The sequence below is a fragment of the Lepidochelys olivacea genome (genome assembly GCF_965140295.1).
Source record: "Lepidochelys olivacea isolate rLepOli2 genome assembly, chromosome: 14".
NCBI lineage: Eukaryota > Metazoa > Chordata > Testudines > Cheloniidae > Lepidochelys > Lepidochelys olivacea.
The window spans coordinates 12,717,144-12,743,646 of NC_140424.1; the positions used below are offsets into that span (position 1 = coordinate 12,717,144).

General features: G+C 40.0%; 2 protein-coding genes across 2 annotated transcripts in view; one reads left to right on the top strand and one right to left on the bottom strand.

The window, feature by feature from the left end:
- UTP18 (UTP18 small subunit processome component) lies at positions 1 to 26,332 on the bottom strand. The gene is made up of 15 exons (XM_084648205.1): positions 26,170 to 26,332; positions 25,657 to 25,965; positions 19,034 to 19,164; positions 18,756 to 18,851; positions 17,624 to 17,700; positions 17,282 to 17,367; positions 15,928 to 16,053; positions 15,264 to 15,438; positions 14,620 to 14,720; positions 12,463 to 12,553; positions 10,686 to 10,809; positions 6,382 to 6,556; positions 2,656 to 2,798; positions 1,747 to 1,814; positions 1 to 159 (listed from the first exon to the last, which is right to left on the bottom strand). Exons 2-14 carry the CDS (start codon positions 25,924 to 25,926, stop codon positions 1,790 to 1,792), a joined length of 1,620 nt encoding a protein of 539 aa, XP_084504331.1. The 5' UTR covers positions 25,927 to 25,965; positions 26,170 to 26,332; the 3' UTR covers positions 1 to 159; positions 1,747 to 1,789.
- The window catches only part of MBTD1 (mbt domain containing 1), a 55,957-nt gene continuing 55,457 nt past the window's right edge, over positions 26,004 to 26,503 (top strand). Inside the window, exon 1 of the mRNA XM_084648202.1 lies at positions 26,004 to 26,209. The gene's annotated coding sequence lies outside the window, so the exon portion shown is untranslated. The remainder of the gene's footprint in view (positions 26,210 to 26,503) is intronic.

Below are 26,503 nucleotides of genomic sequence, written 5' to 3' on the forward strand. Positions count from 1 at the left end.
CATGTTATCAGGTGCTTTTATTAAGCAACACAATACTCACAAAAGCCACCAAACAAGCACAACATTGGCACTTTCATAAAAAATACAAAAGTATTTTAAAGATCAGCAGTTTGTGCTGTTTTTTGAAATCCGTATACTTGTAACTGAAGATTACAGCATCTGGGGAGAAAACAGTACAGAGGAATACATTAGTATCTGGAAAACGTTAGACACCAGAGAAAGTGAATATTTGTTTGACGTTTACATATAAAGTCAGTGCCATTGTTCCCAGTTTGCACTGTTCCAGGCATTTGGGTTAAGTGATCTACAGTACTGGGTTACTGGTGGAAGCCACCCAGCCGACGTGTAACGAAATGTGATGAGATTGTATTGTACCTCTTTTAGATACACAGGTTAAATGGCATAAATACCACACAGACACTGTCTAAATTAAACCTTTTTTTGGACACCTAAATCAGTCAGTTATCAAATCATGCTAAATCAATATATGGCAACTGTAAACCGATTTATGCATCTCCACACTGAAGCCTGCAGTGTAACTATTCTATTGTTTGATAATATTGAGGCCAGAATATTTACAATACACCTCTACCCAGACAGAACGCGACCCGATATAACACGGGTTTGCATACAACACGGTAAAGCTCCGATACCCTGCTCTGAGCAACATGTTAAGGGTGCCGGGCTGGGGGGTTGGATAAGGGGCAGAGAGTCTTGGGGGCAGTCAGGGGCTCCCCCCCCAGAGGGTCTGGGAGGCAGGAGCTGTGGGGGGGCACTTTTGGGGGCCTCGCAGTCCCAGAGTGGCCCGAGGGATTAGCGGGGGGCCGGGAGCAGCCCTCTCCGCTTCCCTCGCCCTGGCCCCTGCCGTGTCGCTTGGGAGAGGGGGCTTGGAGGAAGGATCTCCCCACACTCACTGGCAGCAGCTGAAGCGGAGCAGCCTGGCCCCAGCCCGCTTCCAGCTGTGGCGCTCCACTTCCCGCAACAGGTGAGTGTGGGACCTTTCCCCAACCCCCCGCACCCAGCGACACAACTGGGGCTGGGGCAAGGAAAGCAGAGCAGGCTGGGGCTGCATCGCTCCACTTCCTGCTGCTGGTTAGTGCAGAGAGTGTCCTTTCCCCAACCACTCTGCACTCACCAGCAGCAGCGGGAAGCAGAGCGCCGCGACTGTGAGATGGCAGAGCGGAGCGGGCTGGGGCCACCTTGCTCTGCTTTCTGCCGCTGCCGGTGAGTGCCTGTCAGGGGGCTGGAGTCCCTAGAGGGGGCAGTCAGGGAACAACTGGAGGGGGGCCAAAACAAGTTTGATATAACGCAGCCTCACCTATAACGCGGTGAGATTTTTTGTGTCTCTCGAGGACTGCGTTATATCGAGGTAGAGGTGTATTTACAGTATATAGAGCAGGGTCTTATTTGTAAGAAAGGTGACAAAAATTAATGACTGAAGGGGTAGTATGTTGACTAGAGAGATTCATTAGCAGAGCAGCAGAGATTGGAGCCTGCTTGGCAACAGTTTGTTCCTTGAACAGTCATTAAATTCTGCCTCAAGTACATGCAAATCATGGTAACTTGTACTACACACAACCTGAAGATTTTTTTTTTTTTTTTAAAAAAGGTAAGAAATATGAAATGCCTCCCAAATTTTCCCCCCAAACACACCAAAGTGAAGTTTTAATCAAGGGAAGAGGAGCAAGATCAAAACTTATGTTTCCCCAGAATTATGCTATTAATAGCTGACCCAAAATGACTTACATTTTTGTGATTCAAAGAAACTTGCCTCATACCGTCTCTCTTCTTAGAAATCCGAATAATGTTTCAACCTGAAACAAAAAGTTAAGCACTTAAACTAAACCACCTTACAAGCTGTCTGTCTCCTCCTCATTGTAGGAGACAGACAACTTTCATTATTACGGTGTCTGGAAACACTCGGTATTCTCATGTATAATCCCAAACATTTCCCCTAGAGTATATTTTACTACAGAGAGCCTTGTTACAAGATCATATATCAGGCTAGTTTGTGGGACTGTACAAAGTATATTCTTCAAATGTTAACAGCTCAGGGAAGATATGCACATGAAGAATCAATACAGATATGCTGTTCCCAAATTCATATTAAAGGAGGAAGTGACAAGATGCACACATTAACTATCTTTTTTTGCAGTCTTACTGTTGTAAGCCTTATCCTCATAACCGCCCCCAACACAACACTTGTCAACCTGCATCAAGGCTAATTTATATTGTGAGATTTTTAATCTCTAGTTAGTAAGCTTTAAATAGACAGGGGTTTTTAAACTTGTATCTCAAATAAAGGTTAGAACAATTCAATCTATGCCTTGTTCAATCCTTGGCCTCTGCTGAAACAACTAGGACTATTTTTGGTATGGACATTTGACTAATATGTGGACTAAACCCCATTTCATCGTCAATTGAAGTGACAAGATTTGCTCTTTAGAACTTGCAATGTGTCTTATGTTTTGTCAAGCACAGTATATACTTCATACATTGCATAAAAGCTAATTAACTTGAGTCTCCAATTTGAGGTAGTGCCCTAGAGATCAAAGACTATCCTTACCATACCAGTCTCCGTAGCCATCTATTCCCCTCCTTAAATACAGTAAAGTGTCCTTAAAACAAAAAAATTGAAGTTAATTTAATACACACCTATACAACAAAGCTTTGCCTTTGTTGTTTCCTATGGAAAAAAACCCACTTCTGGGAGAGAAGTCCATCGACTGAGCAAGATAAATGAGCTTTCTTCTAAACACTGGGAAGTTTGAGAATACAGTAAGTGAAGGAATGTGTACCTATTAAGAGAAAGATAAGTTATCAATTATAACTGGGTAAAAAACAAAACCAAAAATGACTAAAAAGGAGTATGAGTGGCACCTTAGAGACTAACCTGTCATTATGCAAGTCACTGCATTTAGCCGTATGGAGTGGAAATCTATCAACTTCATGAAATTGGTTAGTCTCTAAGGTGCCACTAGTACTCCTTTTCTTTTTGCGAATACAGACTAACACGGCTACTACTCTGAAAAATGATTGTAAGTTTCCAGAAGCCATGCAGTAAAAAAAAAATTATAAAAGTTTAAGAAGTGAACAGGATACCTCAATGTATCCACTTTAAACAACTATTTTCAGAGGGGTATATTTCATTTTAATACCAGCATTACATTTCCAGGGCATCCTTTTTTGCACATTGAGTTTATTTTGAGAAAAATGAATAATGCTTACTTCAAAATGATTCCTAGCACCAGGACAAAGGACTAATATTTTGGAGATGACTGTAGAGTTTGTTACTATTAACTAATTTAACATTATTCAGCAACTCAAATGATTTAACACTTAAGGTACATTTAAAGCCCATAATAAAGCATCAATATTCAGTTGACTCAACCTTAAGAAAGTAGCCCTTTAAAAAAGAGTTTCATATAGAGGTATTTCTTTGCTAAAAGCTGATTCACTAAAATGTTGAAACCTTAGCACTGTTGAAATGAAAGCCAAATAATTGTTACTGTTCCGTAACGCTAAATACTAAAAAGTACACAATAGGGCTGGGAAAAATCCATTTCCATGTGGTAGACAAGAAGTATTACTTAGCAAGTGCCATCAGCCTGTACAGAACCTAAGCTTTTATTATTGAAGTTACAATATTATTCTAGCTTGTATGCTCAGGAAGAGAAAGAGAATCACATGTTGAAGGTTAAGTGATATTCTATGCTATTGTCCTCCCAAGTCTGCCGGCTGATGGGAACAAGGAGGCAGCAGTAAAACAAACAAGAAATTAGCTCAATTTCATTCTGCTGTAGCTTGGGAAATTGAGGAGATACAATACAGGCAGTCATTTGAGGATTTAAGAGGCTTGGGAAAAGTTAGATTAACAAGGATCCAACATCAACTCCAAGGCTGTGGATTAGGAAGATGAAAAAAAAAAAAAAGTGATCCTTCTGCCTGCCTTCCAGTAACTGAATGAAAGGCTTCAAATTTAATCAATCAGATGTCTTAGGACTACATAGGATGGTTACTCAACCTGGAGGCTACCAGCAGCCATTTCCCCTCTCACACTACCCCTCTGCTTCACAGGTATCACAAAGGACACATCAAGCAGTTATAAAAATTGGGATATTTTCTCAGAGATTCAATCTTGTGAGTGAACAAATGCCAGTGCCTCTTCAATCTACCGAAAGCACATTCAATCATCATTGTGCACCTGCTGAGCTGGAAGTTAAATCTTTCCTCTGGGCTGTTGTGGCCAGCGTACGGCTTAATGAGCCTGGAGTGTAAGGGGTAGACAATACCCCGAGAACCCCTACTGGCATTTCAACATTGCCAAAGGTAATCTGCTCACAGGTGCTGGAACTAGGGGTATTGGTTCTCCCTGGCTTAAAGAGGTTTCTACAATATACAGGGTTTACAGTTTGGTTCAATGGCTCTCTCTACCTCCCACTGTACAAATTGTTCCAGCACCCTTGAATCAGCTAGTCGGGAAAGGAAGCCCCTGCTTGTACCTTTCTGAATAGTCCTGTGTTCTTAAAGAAGTGAGTATCATGCACCCTTCCTGACTACTCAACACATCAGTGAAGCATCCCTGGTGATCCACCAGCATTTGCATAACCATAGAAAAATAGCCCTTTCTGTGGATGTAGTCTGTGGCAAGGTGGTCTGGTACCAAAATAAGGACAGGCATGCCTCAGGAATGCCTCAAAAATTTACCTCAGCTGAAGTCTTTATAAACTGGACAGAAAATGAGACAATATATTATTTCCTCTTTCTTTCCATCTTTAAGGCCTATTGTACCAAACAGAAAGCCTGGTTAATAAAGCATTAGCATCTATTTCTGAAGATCTTCTCCCACTTTTTACCCCACCCAATCTGAGTTCATATTTTTTAATTGATAGAATCGTTTTCAATTTGTCTTGACTTCAGAAGCTTCTCCTTGTTTTGAGGATTAACATATATCTAGTCTAGAACTAATCCTAAACAGGCCCTGACAGCTCAGGTACTAATTCAAGGTATCATCTTGTCACAACAGCAAACGTTTTCTGTATTTGAAACAGATTAAAAAAGGTATTTTGGGTGCTCACTTATCCCTAATACACTTCTTCATAGATTTAATGGGCCAATACTTCTACAGTATTTTCACCTCAACATCACTAGATACATGCATTTAAATTATACTGATTCTTCTCTCATCAGTGTAGTGCATGTCATTATCTTGGGATTATCTTTCATAGCTTTGTTATGTGATAATAGAACAGTTTTAAGTCATTTTATACACTGAGACCAGTCAGCTAACCTCTAATTTTCTTCCAGTCAAGCATTTTAATGACACTATGTCTGGTTTCTTTTCATTAGAAATAACAGGTTTAGCTCCATTAAGCATTAATGTGATTTGACTGCTACCACAGTACTAGTCTAATGAATACAAATCATGTAGTCTTGCCTCAGATTTACTATGGAGGATCTCTGATATGCAGAACCAAAACCAACAGACCAAACTACATCTTTCAATTTGAATTTATGCTGATTTCAGTAGCATCTCAAACTACTACAGTTAAGAACATGTACATTAGTACCACCCTATTTGCCTAAAACAGATAATAGCAGCATGGAGAAAGGAAGGTAGCTGAGCTTTACTTTACCAGCCTTATCTTCATGCCAGTCAGAAGCTGCACTAAGTTCTCAAGAATTCAGTTCAACCCTCCCAGCTGCTGAGGAATTACGAGAACATGAGGACTGTATGTAGGGGTGTGTTATTGTATCTTCCAATTAATCATTGGATACTGCTTAATTCAATTCCATTTTATTTTTTCTAAGTGTGGTAAATCCTATTTTAAAAAGCAATTTTTAATCAACGGACAGCTCTATCACTGGCTACAGAGAAAGAGGACAAAGGAAGAACCAAAAACCTCAAAGAGCTAGAGAAGAAAATCCATAATGAAGAGACTGCTACAACTAAAGGCTGCATTGAAATGCCAGTAAAGAAGTCTGAATAACTATAATGTACTTAGCAGACAGTTACCCTTGGTGTTCAGATTGTCAACCAAGTACAGCTGATCAAAAAGGAAAGAAAGTTTCCTGAAGGCACTGGAGTGAACCAGATATCAAGGTTAGGTTAGGCTCTTCAAGGAAGAGACCATCTTTAAGTTATGTATTTGCACAGTGCAAAGGAAACTGGGAGTAAGGCCCCATGGCACAACAACTGTACAAAGAAAAATGAAAAGTTTAGGGTGTTTGTTCCATAGACCTAGTATCAGATAGCAGAAGGCGGCTGGCACAGGGGTATACCACTGTTAATAAAAGCACTTCCCTGTGCCATTATCCTGTTCAATTTGGGTATTTGCATCACAGCAAACCTTCACTGAAAAGAACAAAGGCTTGACTTACCAGCTTGACTGCATCATCCGCTGCACTGGAGGCCACTGCCAAAATTTCTGTGGTGGGATTGAAGGTCAGAGACGTAGCAGCTGTAACCAAGTTCATTATGGCTTTAACTGGTTTAGGATTGGTTTCTCTGAGGCAAACATCATGGGTATACACATTCACAACTCCTGAACAGGAGCTGGAGAAAGAAAGAGAGAGGGGGGGAAAATAACTGATAGTCTACTCAAAAAGACCAGGTGGAAAAGAAACATTTTCTCAGTTTGTGACATTAAATTTTAGATTATATCAGAAGCAGTTTCATATCTACATATACCATTCAAGTAAACCTAAACCTTTCCCCCCGCCCCAACTGAATATTTACTAATATCCACAGTAATAGCTAAACAAAGCATTAACTCTCAAATGTGAGCCTGGGTCCTTAGTTCAAGCTGTGGAGGTCCCTAGTTCAATTCTAAGTTCTGAGGTCAGACTACAGGATAATAATGGTCCCTTCTGGCCTGGTTATCTATGATAGACACTGTGTAATACCTTTTTATAAAAGAGGTTATGTATTGTAACCTAGAAGTAACAGCAGTAATAATGAAGTAATCTGAATTCAAGGCTATAAGCTATACACAATTAAATGAACATTCTGAACTACTAGTTTCGAAATGGTTACTCACTTTACATGTCACAATTCTAGACACTTATTCTGTTTAGAAACTCTCATCTGGAGCAGGCTAACAAAGATGTGTCATACTGTGACATCGACAGGAACTGGGAAGAAGGTGTGTGACCGGAGACAAACAGTGATTTTACATGTACTGCCTCCGCCATGGACAGTGTTCATGTCTCTGACACTAAGCTCAGGAGGAGGGTGTGATGTTATTGACAGGAATTGTGACCATACAGATCATTGTTTCAACCAGGGTCCTATGGTTGCACCAGGTGTTGTACAGAGGCGGCCAAGTGGGGTGTCTATGGAAAGGTTGTAGTTTGCTGGTTATGATTATGCTGTCTGTATGTATCATTTTTGTATTTGAAGTTATGAATATTGGCAATGTTCTTGTTTGATTCTAAGTATCCTTAGTGAAGCATTTGGTCAGCTTCTTGAGAAAGGACTATTCTCAGTAAGTGCCCCATCAAGAAACACTTAACTGACAATGGATTTTGGGAGATGCCAATCCACATCTGAGCTTTCCTGGGAACTTTCAAACAAAAATGTAAACAATGGCATTGGTCTGCAAAAAGCTCAATCATCCATAGACATGTGACTTGACCAGGTGGCTACGGACTCCATCTTGTTGCTGTGATTTTGCTCACAGAAGAACAAAGGAGTTTCCGCCCACAAGTGAGAGAATATAAAAGGCCCTGGAAACCCCTCCGTTTTGTCTTCAGCTGGCTCAAAAGATAACCTCTCCACCCCAAAGAGATGCCCGAAAGAAACTGGAACAAAGGACAGTAACTATGGGGGTTGAGTGATTGCTGGACCCAGACTAGGAAGGAGTCTAGCCTGTGAAAGAAGCTTATTGGAACATCTCTGAGGGTGAAATTTACCTGCATTTAGTTTCCTACTGTATTAAGCTTACACTTACGTGTTTGTTTTATTTTACTTGGCAATTTACTGTATTCTGTCTGTTATTGCTTGGAACCACATAAATCCTACTTTTTATATTTAATAAAAATCACTTTTTACTTATTAATTAACCCAGAGCAAGTAATTAATACCTGGGGGACCAAACAGCTATACTTCTCTCTATTAGTGTTACAGAGGGTGAACAATATATGAGTTTACCCTGTATAAGCTTTATACAGAGTAAAAACAATTTATTTGGGTTTAGACCCCATTAGGAACTGGGTATCTGGGTGCTGGAAACAGGAGCACTTCTCTAGCTGTTTTCAGTTAAGTCTGCTGCTTTTGGGGGATCTGCTTCAGACCTGGGTCTGTGTTCGCAGCAGGCTAGCATGTCTGGTTCAACAAGACAGGGTACTGAAGTCCCAAGCTGCCAGGGAAAACGGGTTCAGAGGTAGTCTCAGCACATCAGGTGGCAGTCTTAAGGGGGTCTCTGTGACCCAACCTGTCACACATACAACTGACAAATATTATAAATTATTTTCTAGTTACTGATTTAAAGGGTGTGTGTTCAGGTTTAGATCACATCTGGAGAATTAAGAATGTCCATACGGGGTCAGACCAAAGGTCCATCTAGCTCAGTATCCTGTTTTCTGAAAGTGGCCAATGCCAGGTACCCCAGAGAGAGTGAAGAGAACAGGTAATCATCAAGTGATTGATCCCGTTGCTCATTCCCAGCTTGTGGCAAACAAAGGCTAGGGACACCATCCATGCCCATCCTGGCTAATAACCATTGATGGACCTATCCTCCATGAACTTATCTAGTTCTTTTTTGAATCTTGCAATTCTAATGGTCCCTTTCTGTGACTACAGTATTCAGGTCTGACCCACAACAGTTCCATACAGAATACAAAACTGTTACTAGTATTCTAGGTACTGAAACCCATTGATTTCCTCCTCATGGAAAGTCACCTTGTTCAACCTACATTTATTGAAATAATCTTATCACCAAGCCAGTGATTCTCTTCAAGATGAATCAAACCATGGTCAAATAATATCAACTGGTCATTACCTCTACGTATAATCTAGTTTAAAAAAAGGGTTTTCGGCAAAGAATCATATCCTACTCCAGATGCTTTGGTAAGTGTCACATATTATGTTTGTTCAAGTTAAACAAATGCAGTTCTAATCCTGAGTCTTTAACACTGCAGCTGTATGTAACAAAGCCGCAAACAGTCTGAAGGTTACATCAATTAAAAAGACAGAATGAATTCCATTTTTGTATTCGGTATGGTCTTAGAATTAAGCCCTCTGAACAGTTATAAAAAGATGCAAGAAAAACTCAGAAGTTCTGTGCTGAAGAGTGCACTCCACTAAAATGGATATAGTAAGGAACAATGATTAAAACCCAAATTACGTCTATTAAAAAACTCAGTATTTCAAATAGTATACAAAAAGGAGACAAACTGAATAACCTGCAGTTTTAGAAACTTATGCAGACAAGATACAGAATATTTTCACCTTACTAAGTATAGGGATCTAGAATCTTTCAACTTCTTTAAAAACCAACGAAAAGTAGGTTCTCAGCAACAAAGACCGACCCCAGTTGCTGGACTGGGGAATTAAGAGACTACAGGAAAGTCTGTATTTAAAAAAAAAAATTTTAAACTCTGAAATCATTATTTCAATCAGATTCCAGTTTGATGTACCAGGCTTTAAATAGTATGTCTTTTTCAAATTCCTTTAAAAATATTTTATAATGTTTTTTCTGCTCCCCTGTTAAAATTTTACCTAAGGATCTTTTTAAAGCAAGGGTAGACTGATTATGGAAGCAGTGAACCTGACCACACAAGAAGTACCAGCAAACATTTTTCCCCATCTTGTTTTTCAAAACATCTTAGCAAATACTCAATTTTTATTAGTGCAGTTTTCAAATCGATGTGCCTCCTTACAAATCCGTGCTATATTTAAAAAAAAAAAAAGAAGTCCAAACAAGGAGTTAACTGTTAGAGAAAGGAGAGAATTGGGACGAGATTGAGGAGGAAAAAACCTTGAGCTGACATTTATCAACATGAAGTGGTCACAGGAATCCAGTTTGCATTTTAACAGCTCTGTAGTTGGACCACGTTAACAGTGGCTGCACTAGTAAAAATATGCAGGAAAGAGTGAAACGTTACTGGCATTTAGAAAAAATCCCTATACTAGAATCTTTGTTAACAGATCACAATTCACCTACAGCTACATGACTTGAATGGAAGGAAAATGGAGAGATTTGGTAATATTACAGTACTATGGACACCTATGGAACACAATTGTTAGGTGTTCATGAGAAAGAACTAAGTCCATGCAGCTCCCCACCTAAAACTCAGGCTATGTCTACCCTGGCCCTTTCGTCAGTCATGGGTATGGAAAAAAACAAACAAACACACCTCTGACTGACAAAAGTTTCACAGAAAAAAGCACTAATATAGAGACAGTGCTTGGTCAGTGAGAGATGCTCTTCCCCCCAAGATAGTTACCACCGCTTGTTAAGGGTGGTTTAATTACGCCAGCGGAAGAGCTTTCTCCCGCCAGCATAGAGTGGCTACATGGGAGACCTTACAGCAGCGTCTGCAGTGTAGACAGTCTAAATCTAGTCTCACCTCCTGTTCCTTTACTTACCACATTGTGAACAGTTTATCCAAGAGCACCAAAATGACTGAGGAAAAAACAGGACATTGAAAAACTTTAAAATCCTTGGTTTATCATCACTTACCCACATGCCACGTACTGGCCATTTTTTGATACAGCAAGACATGTTCCATGCAAGCAGCCTTCATCAGTGAACCTGTTTAGACAGCGCCTACTTTTCACATCCCAAATGAAAACTTCACCCTCGTCTAATTATGAGCAAAGGAAAAGTAACTGTTAATGAATTCTACTGTATAAAACCTAGTAGCAATTATATAACCATGAAAAAATTGGGCACGATCAAAATTTACTTTTAAGATCTACTTTAGAGAAATCTGAACCATGCATGTCTAGAAATATCTATGGTCTCCAAGTTCGTCAGAATAGTAGGAAAAGCCAAGGGGGAGGGGTGCCCCCACACTTGGGAAACAAACTAACAGACAGGCTGACTTTCAAATTTCATACTTGCAAATCAATTGTTTGTACATTCTTGAATAAAGATAAAGGAGTTAACATGTGAAACTAACTTAGCCTAATATGGCAATTCACTTCTATTTATGCTATTTTTGGTACAAAAAAAGGCATGCGTCTACATAGATACCAGTAAAAACATATCTAGTCAGAATTACAGGCCACTGTCATTCCCATTTGGTATGTACTAGATTTACCTAATATTAAAGTATTGTTTTAAATGCAAGTCCCCACAACATTAAGCCATGTGAGTCTGTATTCTCCACCCAAGTGTTACATAACAGTCAAAACACAGCAGAAGACCCTGCCACAGGGCAACTTCAGGGGCCTGAATAAGCTTTTAAATTAAACTAACAGAAATCCTCCTTCTGAGGGAAAGGCAAGATCACCTTGAAGGGATAAGAGTACAAAAAGCAAGGATAGTCAGATGCTTCAACATGCCATACCAGTACAGAAAGGCTGTTGGTACAGCTAGGATGTATAAGTTAACATGCATGGTTTTCTTCTAAATTGTTGCTAATTTTTTTTCCTATGTGTGTCACCTTGCTTTCAGCTTCTCAGTTTGTCCACAATTGAGGAATGTCAGCGTTTTGACCAGAATTCAGTCTTCGATATGTAGTGTACAGTGCACTTGGTTTTGTGTTCTAATCGACACAGCCAACAGCAACATAACATCAGACAGCAGATAAGTAAAGAGGGAAGATATAAAATCCTCAACCAGAAATAATGAGCAGCTTTTTGATTCAAAGCAGGAGAGGAGAAAGCTGAATATACCAACTTCTTGTTAGAGGGTTTCAAAAAGGGTAAACACTGCTGAATATTGTAAATTTCACTAGTATCTCTCTTTCCCTCTTAAGTGCCATAACTTCCAAAGTAGGAATAGTAAAGAATTTTCATGGTGGTCAAATTTGTATTAGCAAGTGTGTCAATTCAGGCCAGTAAAGTATTCCCATTAAATATTACAGAGTATAATGCAAGCATTCACCTATAATGATTTTTCTTTAAAAGCAACTTCAACAGGATACGAAAAACCTAGTTTTGCTAAACTATAAGTAGTAATGACTATCAAGCATTTTGGACATAATCCTTGTTCATCCTTCTATTCTGCTCACCATCAAACTAATTTCCTTTCATTTGCCTTCTTGCTATTTTACCCTGTATTCAACAATCCCTTAATCTTTTTTGGACGTCAGTGACGGATGACAGTATATGCCCAAAAGTAAATTAGAGTTTATATACATATTTAGAGAGGTACATGGAGTCTGAAGCTTAAGGGTATCATTTCCAAATGCTACTTTAAGAGCCTAATCAACTACAAATAAAATCCATAAACTTTAGTTTTCAAAGTGATTGAATCTGAAATTAATGTTAAGAAAACACAAATGACTTACTAGAATTTGTGTAAATTTTGCTGCTATCTGGAGAGAATGCTGATGCAACAGCCTTTCCATTTATTTTCATACTGCCAATCAGCTCCTTTGTCTAGGAGAACAAAGAGTAACAATTATTCAGAAGACCAAGAGAAATCAGATCTTTGTCACTTGTGGAAGTCAAATATTGCCTGAATTCCCACCCACCAACCCTAGTATTTAATTATCAGAATAAGTATATCAAAGAATATCTGATTCCTGCTGCATCTAGCAGGACTTGGGTTTTACAAACTCAGGCTCCAATCCTGCTCTTGCTCTTCACAGGAACATGGGTCCCTCTGCATAGAAACAGTTGCAGATCAGGGCCACAGGGAACATTAATAAAAGTAGTTTATTTTGTGCAATTGCATCTAACCAATGATTCCAGATTTAATTTGAGGCAAATTTCTCTCCATAAATATTTTCCTCAGAGGCAATATATGAATGATATTGAGGACCTTTTCTGATTCCCATCATAATGCACTACACACAATTATACAAGAATACAACAGAACTGTTTGTAAGTATTCAACTGGAGAATACAACTGGGTCTACTGCATTTTGTGAATTAAAAGTAAGCTGATTTTAAAAAGGTAGCTTCCAAATCCATTAGAAAACATTCCCTCCTGAAACAGGTAACTTTAAATGCTTTCAGATAAGTTCAAGACTATTGTTCTCTGCTGCTGTCTCTCCCAAAACTTGCTCCTACAAAAGGGCAAAGTAATCACTCTTGACTGTCAGGTATTCAAGGGCAGGGAGGACACCTATAAAGAGGAAAAGGACAATCTCTTTTCTTCTGTTTTGTGATACCATAAAAAAGTGTTAATATTGCTTAAAACATGAACACATTAACTTATATTAAGTATTTAAACCTAAGCACAGCCTACTCATTTTTGACAGGCTATTTCATCTCCTTTGTGTGTTTTTAGCTTGCTCCAAATACAATATGAAGTTTCAGAGTAACAGCCGTGTTAGTCTGTATTCGCAAAAAGAAAACGAGTACTTGTGGCACCTTAGAGACTAACCAATTTGAGCATAAGCTTTCGTGAGCTACAGCTCACTTCATTGGATACATACTGTGGAAAGTGTAAAAGGTCTTTTTATACACACAAAGCATGAAAAAATACCTCCCCCCACCCCACTCTCCTGCTGGTAATAGCTTATCTAAAGTGATCACTCTCCTTACAATGTGTATGATAATCAAGTTGGGCCATTTCCAGCACAAATCCAGGTTTTCTCTTGAAGTTTGTTGTTTAACATATAGTATTCTATGCAAGATTCAAGTGAAGTGAAAATGTGTCAGGACAATTATGAACACAACAGGAAGACATTAAAATCCATGAACACCTGAAATAGCTCGATACTCCCATTTTTCTGACACAAACATTGTTATTTACAATGTTTTACGTGGGTATTTTTTGTGCTTCTCCTCAAAAAAGTGCATTGGTGTTTTAATGTGAATACAAGAGCTGGATGAAACGTGAATGTGAATGAAAATGTCTAGAAATCTTCAGAGCAAAACAGCAGTGTAAATTTATCCATAGCCCCACTAATGTGCCTCATATAGTACAGGTTACTGCAATGGACAGTATAGTTCAGTCTTCATTACCTGCTCACTTTTAGGTACCTCTGCCAAAATTAGGGCCATTGAGGTAGTGATTTTTGGCATGAATACCGTTTTCCCACTAAGAAATTGCAAATCAGTCTATCACTACCAGATGGATGGGACTTCAAACAGAGTTGAAAAATTTCATATCCATCACCAGTGTCATGAGTTATACAGTTCCACTACCAACCATTAACAAAACTGTTTTAAGAAAAAACGCTGCCACATAACCCTTTTTTTAAAGCAACAGTTATATCATCATAAAAATGGTGCTCCTTATTTAGTGTGGTAAAGCCCCTTCATTTAAAGTACAGAAGTATTTTCAAAATTAAGCAGATGCAAGAGTTAACGGCTTCCAAAGAGCTACAGATATTTTAGATTAGCTGTTCTTAGCCTTTTCTGTGGTGGACAACCCCTTGCTCCCCCTAGCATACCCACTTAGCAATATGAACTGGATAATCACAACTCCTTCATTCCATGACAACATACCCCAGGGGTTGAGAGCCCCAGTTAATGACAAACAAAACAGCTACCTTCATTGCCAACAAATGAAGATAACCTGAGGTCCCAGTAAGCAGCAGGAACGATCCATCTGGAGATACTTCAAACCTTCTGATAAATTTCTCTTGCATTCCTTGAAGAAAAAAAGTAAAACTTTCAGAATTTTAATTTACACCAATGAGTTTATCACTTTGTGTATCGTACAGCTTCACTGTGAAAAGTGTGTATCTCATAAAGGCACCTGTTTAACACTCTTCTCTTATATGGATGAGCCGTCTCTTCAATTAACAAGATCGGGCTGGCTGATAAGCTTTAAATATTTTGTCAAGTTTCATATTCTATCTGGCCTAAGCATAACACAACTGATAGCCAACCTTTTAAGAGTTCAGATTCTAGAGAGATTTGTGTTCAAGTTTTATTTTAACAGAATATTCTCTAAAAGAGTTCAGGCTTAAAAATAAGATTTTGGCAGAGAGCCTCCTTAGAATATTGACATATCAGAGAGTCAATGAGATTTTTTTCAAGTATTGCAACATGTGTATATACTTACTACATTCAGAAGTGACTGAGATCTATAGTAAATCTGGACTGGTACCATTAAGCATTTTACTTTTTCTTTCAAAAGGTTTGTAATTGTAGACCTTAAAAAGCATTGAACATCGCAATAAAACCTCACCTCTTATTTGTTGAACAGGAATAATATTTCCACTCATCATGTCATACACATAGAACAGTTTACTGTGTGTACCAGTAGCTATAACTTGTTCTCCATCAGCACTGAAATGAGCCTTATAGACTGGAAAGCTTTCCAGATGTATGCTCTGTATCTTTGGATTAGTTTTACCATCCACCTTCAAGAAGACAGAAAAAAAAGTTGTTTTTGCTCTTCATACATTCATTTGTAATGTGCCTTTCAGATATATTTCTGTAGGCAAGTACAAGAATCAAGAATGTGTAGTCAATACCAGCTGAAAAAAAAAAAAAAAAAACACAGATCACTCCATTCAATCCAAAAGAAACCTTCAAATTATGCAGCCTGATGAAAACAAATTTCACATATTTCGGATGTGGCCAAAGTACAACAGATCACAGGTGAGAACAGTTTACAGATAGAGGCCCTCAATTAAGAATATCCCACCCCAACTCCAGCCAAACAACTCAGCCAACCATAATTCCTATGGCGACACATGGAGAGGTGATCCCAGCAACAATCCTATCTAAAGCTATTTTTGGCATAATAAAACTTTTTATATTTAATATAGCCAACACTTTAGAAGCACATGAAAAAAGTGATCCACAACCTCATTGTTCATTTTACAAATTCAACACAAGCTGCTCACCTGAAACAGTGATATAGACCGATCTAGTCCAGCAGTCATAACTACTTGTGCAGAAGGATGGAACTGCACAGTTCTCAGTTTAGCATCAGAAGGACGTTCATTATTAGCGTCCAAGCAATTTTTCATCTAGAAAAAGACCAGACCAATGTGATTTAAATGCAGTCATTAGTTCCCTATCCAACTGCATGTCCCTCCTCCACTCCACTCATGGAAACAGGGCTTAAAGGGATTTCAGCTTCACTGATCTTGTAGAGTAGACGTGCAGGAGGGACCTTGGGTTAACCTTGTAAACATTCTGCATAAACTTTAGAATATCACCTACTTCAGACATTAGAGTAAAAGGTATTCTGAAGTTACTTTTCATATTTTTGTGCATTAAAGAGTGTCATCCATAGCACAATATGGAGTAGCTGTAAATAAGGTTTCAACTGACCTTCCATTTTAAGTCTAATTTTGCTTTTCCTCCACCTCAACTTTTGAAAGCCACAAAGGAATGTCAAACTTAAACATAGCACAACAGTGAACAATAGCCCCAGTGGTAGAGATAAGTTCTTCTATTAATACAATAGCAAAATGCATCACACTTTTTTTAAAAAAAAATAATCAGAAAATAGTTTACCCAGTTTACTACGATTTAAAAATTGGCAGTCTGCTAATCTGGAATAATATAATAATCTGAAGCAGACTACTTGTTTCAGTAAGAGGGTGTTTCCCAACATGGAGTGGATCACACAGGGGGCCTCAGAGGACTGGGGGTATAGAAATCTAAATTTTTCTGCAGAGGCTCAATTTCAATTAAAAAAATAAGTTTCTAGCTATTATAATTACAAAGAAAACATTCAAAGTGTGAAACAAGAGTACTGACTGAAGAGCTTGCAGAGACTCTGAAACACCTCTGAGGGGTGGAATGCCTCATTTATTTCAATGTGTAAAAAAATAAGACGCCAATAATAATTAATGTTGACTTTAGGGTACTCCACTGCTCAAAGCATGTAAGAAAGGAGGAGAAATATTATGAAGACCTATACCAGTGTCTCCCAAGGTAGTGGGAGGGAAGAGAAGACTACTGAGGATGAGCCAGGGGGTATAGATGTAATAATTGAGATAAGTAGGTCTTTAACACCACATGACAGACTTGCAACCCTGACTAACTGGCTTCATATTTCTTGGAGAGGGAGTGGGAGGATTTCAGCTTTCAAGAGTTTGAGAAACCCTGCAGTAAGCCATCCACAGAACCACTGGCAAACACTGCTGCCCAAGCAGCAGAATAGCACTTCTTGTGTTATAAAATATGTACACATATCAACAGTAACTATATTGAAACACTTTGAAGGAAATGAGAGGGTAGTTTTACCTGTAAAATGCCTCTCGGTAAAGTCTCTGATGCAGACACAAAATTGCCCGTCTTGCAGAGCAGCTCATCATCTTCGTCACTGTCCTCTAATTAAAACAGATTTAAAACGGCTTATTGAATGTACAATTTGTTCCTGAATCCCCACATAGATGTTCTTTAAAATTATCTTGTGTGTTCTCTGCATAAGCAAAAGCACAGAGAGAGCACAAAGCAGCAGGTATCCAGTATACAATTAGAACAGGAAAAATGCCAGGCAATGAATGAATCTCTAAGAGGTCACACAAAATAAAGGAACATGTTGAAAGAACTGAACACTTTCCTAATGTATTTAAATAAATTTACCATCATTTTCACTTTTTCTGGCTTTCTTCTTGTCTTTCTGGGCCCAGAAAGGCACTCCTCCCATAGTTCGCTGAAATCTAAAAGAAAAAGAGAACTTTCATATGCCCATTCTTTCTTAATAACCTGTATATCATGCTGCCAAAAATTTTCAGCAATTTTTAACACAGTAATAGGGAGACATTAAAACACCCTCCCAACAATCTCATCACCTCACTTAGATACAGCAGCCACAATCTTCCTTTGCTGTTTTTAACAGATCTTTTCTACTCCAGCTTCCGTTAACTGAATTCACTACATAAAAATCTGTGAACAACCTAAACCATATGACATACATATATAAAATGTTCTCTCCCTCAAAAAAAATGAGGGAAATCTAGTTTTCTTAATAAGGTTTTCTAATGCTTGAGTAGGGCAGTGATGATTTTCAATCTGAGCAAAATACTTAGCCATTTATGTAAAATTCAATTTATACAAAGACTTGCCTATATAGCTAAGTTCACGTGTACAAAAAGGGTCCTTAAATGTAAGGTAATATACACAAATGTGCAATAATAAAGGCACATAAATATTATGCTATTTGCATAATACCTCTGTTTGGTTCACAATTCAAGTCTTTATTAAACAATGCACTTTTTCCTGCCTAAATTGCAATCTGAATTGATTTATTAGTCTCTCTTTCTTATTCCTAATTGCTCTGTTGCACACAAAGACAGCTAACGTTCCCCCTGTAGGACTGGATGCATTGGATTGATGAAGCAACATATCTACTTACATATGACAGATTTTACGAAGCCTAAATTTGTATATTATCTGCTCTACCATGTTAAATAATTGTAAGGAAACAGAAACGAGACTGTCTGCTCCAAGGACACAAACAACACAATTACGAGCTAAGAACGTAGTTTTTTTCATTTTACTGGTTATTTGTTAAGTCCAAACAACATGGTTGATGCTGTTGGGCACCCTAGCTTTAATGAATTGAAGTTATTTGCCTGAATTCCTTGGTCAAAAGGAGAAAAGGGCATCTTAATTGCTCGTAATAGGGGGAAACTGACTTGACCACAACACATCTAATCTCATGTTACTAAAATTAGCAGCAAAATTATGTTAACAATCAATTAACAATTCGTACTGTTCTTGAAGTCTCTTTTGAAGATTTTTTTTGGTAAGCTTCTTCTCTGCATCACTTTTCATCATGTCTTTCCGATAACGATGGGTCATGTCAACTCTAGGAAACAGACATATTCTATATGTTAAAGCTTTGAAGAAAGTGTATTAACAGTCCTTATTTTCTTTAAATCTTCAAGAAGCAGCCATTTAAAATAGCAAACTCTGTATTTCTACCAAGTCTTAAAGTCAATACCTCTATTTCCCCGTTTCTAGGATTACAACCTTAGGAGCTTAACTCACATTTCCTCGGCTTCATCTTCATCATCCACCCATGCTGGTTTTTTAGATGGAGGAAAATTATTTTTTGCTTCATTCTCCACTTCTGAGTCACTGGAGTCCTCTCTTAGAAGATTTCCCGTGACTACATCAAGCTTAAAAAAAACAATATCATTTGGTCAAAAACATTGGTCAAATATAACAACTTTAAACAGTAGAAGTTTTAATACAGTTCTCCACATGAGGAGAAAAATCAAGAACAGTAAAACCACCACTCTTCCAGTGTTGGAAGGCTGCGTGGGTAGCCAAGGTGGATATGGAGAGCGTAGTTCCTTCCTCCACAGCAAACTAGCCCCCTCTCCCTGATATTTATCTATCACCTCCCACAAGTGCCCTCCCTGATGGGAACGGGACGGGCACCTACCACCCCTCCCACAGTCCATTCCCCACTATTTCTCATTAAAGGTGAAAGTTTAGAAAACAGTTTATTTATACTAGAAAATACATAATAAAATAAAAGCCACCTGCCTTTTGCTATTGATAGATTAGCCTAAACCAGGGGTTCTTAACCTTTACTGCAGCCTGCACCCCCTTTGGTTCTCAAAATATGTTCTTGGACCCCTTATCAAAAATTGTGGAAGTAGGTCAGTTCTTTAAACCTAGATATATTTTTTGTTTGTATATTACAGTAATCATTAAAAAATGTATAATGTTAATACATAGGTTCAATGAAACAAAGTCGTACTTAGGTGCCTGTGCTTAATTTGTGTTTTCAATTATTTACCTTCTAAAAAATCTGGCATGTCTCGCATGCCCAGAAAGTATCTCGCACCCACAGGGGCTACGTGCACCCCAGGTTAAGAACCACTGGCCTAAATCAACAGGTTCCAGAAATGTAATAAGATGCACCTTTAAACAAGCTATTCCTATATTCTTTTACTCTTAATGCCCTGTGCACCATGGGAATAAAGGGCAACTCCCCACTAGATCTGGGAACTGTTTCTGCCTCTAAACACATGTTCACTACATCCAAATGCCTGCAGCAATAGCCACTACAACCTGAAGCAGTTTTACGCTATATTTAAAACTGATCAGGAAAATAAATCATATAAATTTAGAGAGATTTAGACAGTTCCCTATGCCATTCTAGTAAGGGCTCCCCTGTCCCCTCCCCTCCATACTTCAGTTGAAAGCTCACGCCTGGTCTAGGTTGACAGCAGCACATATGGATATGCATTGCAGTGAAAAGTTGGCTGTGTCCACAGTGCAGTGTGTAGCATGGCAGTGAAAGGTTCTAGCAGGGGGAGGCAGCAGGACACTACACCACTACCAATAGCAGTGTAGTGGAGGGGGTTGCTGAGTGGGCACCTAGGGTGCATGCTCACAGGGTTCTGCTGTGTCTTTGCTCTCCTAAGCAGTGCCTCGCCATACACATTGCTATTTGTGCCCGTGCTGGGGACAGGGACTGCAACGCACTTACTCCATGCATGCGGAAAACGTAGCCAGCCTTGGGAACAGAGATGCCCTGCCAGAGCCTGCATGACCATTTTATTGATTTTAAAACATGAGTTAAATCTATCACACAAATTGAAGTTGGCTACAAAAGCCTTCTATGAAGCACTACATCTACATCCTTCTTGGTTTCGTTATAATTTTGCACAACTCTGTTAATGAGCTTCTTGAATGCAATGCGTTCATCTTTGGTGGCTTCTCATGTGTCCGGTACTTCCATTCCTTCAGTTGGAATGCTCATTAGTTCATTCACATGATCAGGCAGAAGGCGACTTCTTTCAGAACACAAAATTCTATTCAATGATGAAAAAGAACACTCAGCTGTAGCTGTTGTGACTGGGAGTAGCAAGAGATGAATTCCTACTTCTTTCAGCCCAGGAAACATAGCTCAAAGATTGGGTCGAGCCACTAGTGATGATAAAAAAAAGTCAAAGTCAAATCTTCATTCATTCATTGCATGGTATTCCATCCTGTGTTCAAATTCTCTATTCTGTCCTGATCACAAGGCAGCCTCATTGCTGGTAGTGCCTCACTCCACTCAACTGTCAGTGTTTTATACGACAGGCATCTGTAAAAGCTACGTAGAGGTTGAGTAGAATCTAGAAGTCGCTGCTGTAGTTTAAGAATCAAGTCTGTGTACTTTTTCAGTTGTCTTAAACTTCTTGTCCTCTTCACTTAAGGATTCGATATAAATGCCTTCATTAGTCAACTTCTGGACTGAAGTCTTTGCTTCTTCCAGTACTTTTTCAATGGACAGCTTTCTGATTGATCCAAATGTAGCTTCTATTGCTAGACAAGGATCTACTACTGTTGTAGCAGATGCCTGGATGGCATTGTTTAATGACCCAAGTGGTTTCAACAGTAGACTTACAAGAGAAAGAATGGCAAAAGTCTTCTCTGAACGTAGTAGCAAAAGTAATTCATCAGTCTCACTACTTAGATCCATCTCATCTTCGTAGATGCTTTCCAAAGCCAGTGATAATGGCTGGAGTAATTAAGACAACAGCCAAGGATCGCTCATGAGAAAGCCAGCGGGTTTTCCCAGATTGGGCTAATTTAAACGTCAGTCCCAGTGCATCTTCTATATTTTCCAAGATATTTAGTCTTTTTGGACTTTTGCTGAAAAAAGAATATAATGAAGACACTACATTTATAGCCTTTTTAATGTCTTTTGAAGATCCTGCAGCTCATACTAGTGCTAGTTGGAGTAGATGGCCTCTGCAGTGTGTATAGGAGAGATTAGGGTTACACTTTTCTCTGAGCAAAGCTTGTGCTCCACCATGTCTTCCAGAGAAGTTCGCGGCTCCATCAAATGCACAATCAGCCATCTGTTTGGGGTCCAATTGACAAGCATTTAACTCTAAGATGTGGGTTGTCACAGCTGCAGTCAATGTGTCTTCTATAACTTCTAGAAATGCATCTACGGCCTACCACTGACATGAAGTTAACGTACACAGTGACTTAATACTTGATGCCCATTTGCATCGGTGCATTCATCAGCCATGTATGCAAATTTTTGGAATGTGGTGAGAGAGTTCTTTACTTTTTCAACTGTTGAGTCTTTCACTGTTGCACAATATGCATCTAGCCAGGCAGTTGAGTTTCTTGCAGAAAGATAGAGCATTTGCTGGTCTTGTTCAGAACAAGCGTTCAGCTTCAAGATGAACAAGTGACAGTGCACTTAACACTGGCCTCCAGTTTGTAGTGTGTGGTATCTCTTGCTTAAATAGAAAGTATGATGCCACGGCCATGTTTGTTTGCATGAACTATGTTGTGTCTCCAGCATTCTTAACAGCCTCATTAAGTACTTCTAAAATTGGCTTTCAAAGTAGGCTTATAAGGCTTTCTGCATGTTGATGCAGTCCAGAGGCCTGGTGTTCTGCTGCCTTTTCACGTAGTTTGTCAGCATTGGCTTTGCTGATTGGTCTGACAAACCAAGCTCCTCCACTTTTACCAATTATAGCATTGGAAAGCTTTCCTTCTTTGTAAGCTTTTTTGCAAGAGGTGCACCAGTAGCCATCTTTTGTAACTTCAACAAATGGGAACACTTTGACCGACAAACATCGGGAACTGCCTTTAGGTTTTGGAGACACTGTTTTTTTCAGTAGGTAGTTGTACTTGTGCTTTGGGCTGGTTGGATGTAAATACACCACTTGAACCTTCAGATGACATGTTAATATATTCTTGATGTGTTCTTCAGCTTGGTTAGTTTGAGGCCTTTGAGTGGAAAAATTGTTGTATTGTTTTTTATCTATTCATTTTTACTTTGACCTGCAACATATAAAAGATATGAATAAAATAAATGTTTTGTTAGGATAATGCAAATTTAACATGAGGATAATGCAAAATACACCAAAACACAACAGGTCTAGATTTCTTTAAAAATATAATTTCTTAAAAAAAATGTATTTAATTTAAAATTGACTTTTCAAAAGTAAGCCATCATGGGATAAGAGGGAAGTCCTCTCATGGATCAGTAACTGGTTAAAAAGATGGGAAACAAAGGGTAGGAATAAATTATCAGTTTTCAGAATGGAGAGAGATAAATAGTGGTATCCCTGAAGGGTCAGTATTGGGACCATTACTGTTCAACATATTCATAAATGATCTGGAAAAATGGGTAAACGGTGAGATGGCAAAATTTGCAGATGATACAAAACTATTCAAGATCATTAAGTCCAAAGCAAACTGCTAAGAGTTACAAAGGGATCTCACAAAACTGGATGACTGGGAAACAAAATGGCAGATGAAATTCAATGTTGATATAATGAAAAGTAATGCACATTGGAAAACAATCTCAACTATACATACAAAATGATGGGGTCTAAATTAGCTGTTAACACTCAAGAAAGATCTCGGAGTCATTGGGGATGGTTCTCTAAAAATATCCACTCAATGTGCAGTGGCAGTCAACAAAGCAAACAGAATGTTGGGAATCATTAAGAAAGGGATAGATAAGACAGAAAATATAATATTGCCTCTATATAAATCCATGGTACATGCACACCTTGAATACTGTGTGTAGATCTGGTCACCCCATCCCAAAAAAGGTATATTGGAACTAGAAAAGGTACAGAGATGGGCAACTAAAATGATTAGAGGTATGAAACAGGAGGAGATTAAAATGACTGGGAATTTTCAGTTTAGAAAAGAGACAAAGGGGGGATATGATAAAGGTCTTTTAAATCTTGACTTGTGTGAAGAAAGTGAATAAGGAAATGCTATTTAATCCTTCACATAACACAAGAACTAGCAGTCACCCAATAAAATTAATAGGCAGCAGGTTTTTAAAAAACAAAAAGAAGTACTTCTTCACACAACAAAGTCAACCCGTGGAACTCTTTGCCAGGGAATGCTGTGAAGACCGAAACTATAACAGGATTAAAAAAAGAACTAGATAAATTCCTGGAGAATAGGTCCATCAGTGGCTATTAGCCAAGATGGGTAGGGATGCAACACCATGTTTGGAGTGTCCCTAGCCTGTTTGCCAGAAGCTGGGAATGGGCAACAGGGGATGGATCACTTGATGATTATCTGTTCTGCTCATTCCCTCTGAAGCACCTGGCCTTAACCACTGTTGGAAGACAGGATACTGGGCTATATGGACCATTAGTCTGACCCAGTCTGGCCACTCTTATGTAAAAATTAATTATAATAATAATAATAAAAGTTTAGTACAGAAACTCCCCAACATAATGACCACTATAGCAATGATGTGAGATAACAACCTTGGCAAATAATGCATTTTAAAAGTCTTGGCCTACTAGGAAACACATGTATAAAAGTTTCCATTCCCAGTCACAAATCTAACATTCTGGAGCAAAGTCACTAAAATATAGTCTAACAAACGTTTATTTAACATGCCCCTCACTTTTCCCTCCACTGCACCCCACTCACCACTGTTGTCCTTGGTCAGTGGAGACTCAGAGTTCAGAGGTGCTTTCACGTGAGTTCACCTCCAAGGTGGGGGGCAAGAAGGCACCTTGCTCGTTCCTCCAGCTGCTCACTGTTCGCTCTGGCCACTGTTGTTCATTGTGCCACTGTTCACTCCATCACTCTGTTGCCAATGGCCCTGCGCCATCACCTTCTGTGGCCACTTGCCACTGCAACCTCTCCAAGTTGGTCTCTTGAGGATCCACCCAGCTCTGGGTGATTTCAGCTGAGCTCTCAGTGGAGGAACCTCACTGCTAGTGCAGACTGGGCTATGTCTTCCACAGAAATACTGTCCCACAGCAGGTCTAAACACTTAGACCTGATTATCAGTGATTTCAGCTGTAGTGGTTGCTTAACAAAACAAAAGACTATCTATGGAGCTTTGTCTTTAAACAGTGGAGAGGAGCAGGTCAAATTGTACTTGTGACTCAGGCAGACCATCAAGCGAAACACCTGTCCCCACCCTCTCCCTTGATGCCCTCAATCAGCACAGGCTAAGTACAGTTCTACTTCCCTTTACTCATACATAAACAACAACAACATTTCATCCCCCCAACCCCCGCCATTCAAGTGATTCGTAACCTAACCCCAGCCAAAATCTATCACTTGGGCAACACAGCTCTGTTTGCTGGATACCTAGTTAGATATTAGGTGTGAATGTAAATACAATCTGGTCCTGAAGCCTTTCACCCCCAGCTCATCACTAGCTGTCAGAGAGAGCTCATTTAGACTTTGCTTACAAACCATAATTTGAAATTATTAGGTTGGCCAACATCACCGAAATGAATGGACTGACCTTATCATAAAAAAATAACAGCTGTATAAGGAAGCTAGTCTATGCTCATACTTTTCAAATCTATTATACTTTTTAAGATACACATTTTATCATATACTGTACGTGCTTTTAAAATGTGTATTAAGGTTTCAATTTCAATTCAAATTTCCAAAACAGTCACTCAATTGTCATGTAACTAGTTCACAAAAACTTGGGGGGGTGGGGGAGGTGCTGGGGAAAATTCGGGGGGTGGGGGAGGGAAATCACTGTTCGGGCCCCAGGTCTGGGAGGGCAGGCAAGGGGGATACAGGGAGCGTAGCTCCTCCCTCCGCCGCAAACCAGCCCCCCCCTTTTCCATCATCGCCGCCTCCTCTCTCAAGCGCCCTCCCCGACGGGCACCTACCTCCCCTCCCCCTCGCCGCCTCACCTGCTTGCCCGGGCCCCGCAACCGCTGCAGCAGCTCCTCCTCCTCGGCGCCCTGGCTGTCGCCGAACACCAGCTCCTCCAGGCACCGCTCCACCGCCGGCCTCCCGGCCAGCACCCCCAGGTGCCGGGCGCGCCGGGCCTCCTCGCCCCCATCGCCGGCGTCTCCCGTCCGCGGCAACGGCTGCCGCCGCTTCTTCGCCGCCCGGACCCAGCCACGCTTCCGCGCGGGGCTCCGACTAGCCGCCGCAGCGCCCGCTGGCTCCCGCTCCATGCCGACCGGACCGAGCGCTGAAGCAGGCGGCGTCGCTCGCTAACCGGAAGCGGAAACAGAAAGGTCTGTCTCCCACGTGACCAAGTACTTACCTCACCAGCCCCCCGCCTCTTTCACGTGATTCACTCCGGTTCCCTTCACTCAAGACATTCTCACATGACCCATCCTTCTCTTCCACGTGATAGGCTCCCAGGCCGGACTATTCTATTGCCCCTACAGACGGGACCACTTATAACGACTAACCTTCTGGACGGTAATACGGGGCTCAGAAGCAGCGAATCAGGTGAACCGGTCCATTGCCAGGCTGTTTTTAGCACGCCGCTTCGCACCCCCTCTCCACAAAATGGTTTCGTCCAGAGGGATACGGCGAGCGAGGAGGTTCCGAAGACTCGGGGACCCAATGAGAGCGCGCGGCGGGCTGGGCGCTGCGCGTGCGCGCTGCCGTTATGCTAATGTTGTTGATATTCTGGGCAGGGAGTTGAATTTCTTTCTCTGCCTAAGTGAGAGGCTGAACTTTCCAGGCCACCTCCTGTCCCAGCCGGGCCCTGCCCCTCGGAGGGGAGGGGGGAGAGAGGGA

Coding starts and splice junctions, on each gene's coding strand:
- UTP18 (XM_084648205.1), bottom strand. CDS start 25,926: ATGGAGCGGGAGCCAGCGGGCGCTGCGGCGGCTAGTCGGAGCCCCGCG. Junction 19,165..25,656: donor TGCGGGGCCCGGGCAAGCAG/GTGAGGCGGCGA, acceptor GTTTTTTTTAAG/CTTGATGTAGTCACGGGAAA. Junction 10,810..12,462: donor CAAAATTTACACAAATTCTA/GTAAGTCATTTG, acceptor GCTCATAATTAG/ACGAGGGTGAAGTTTTCATT.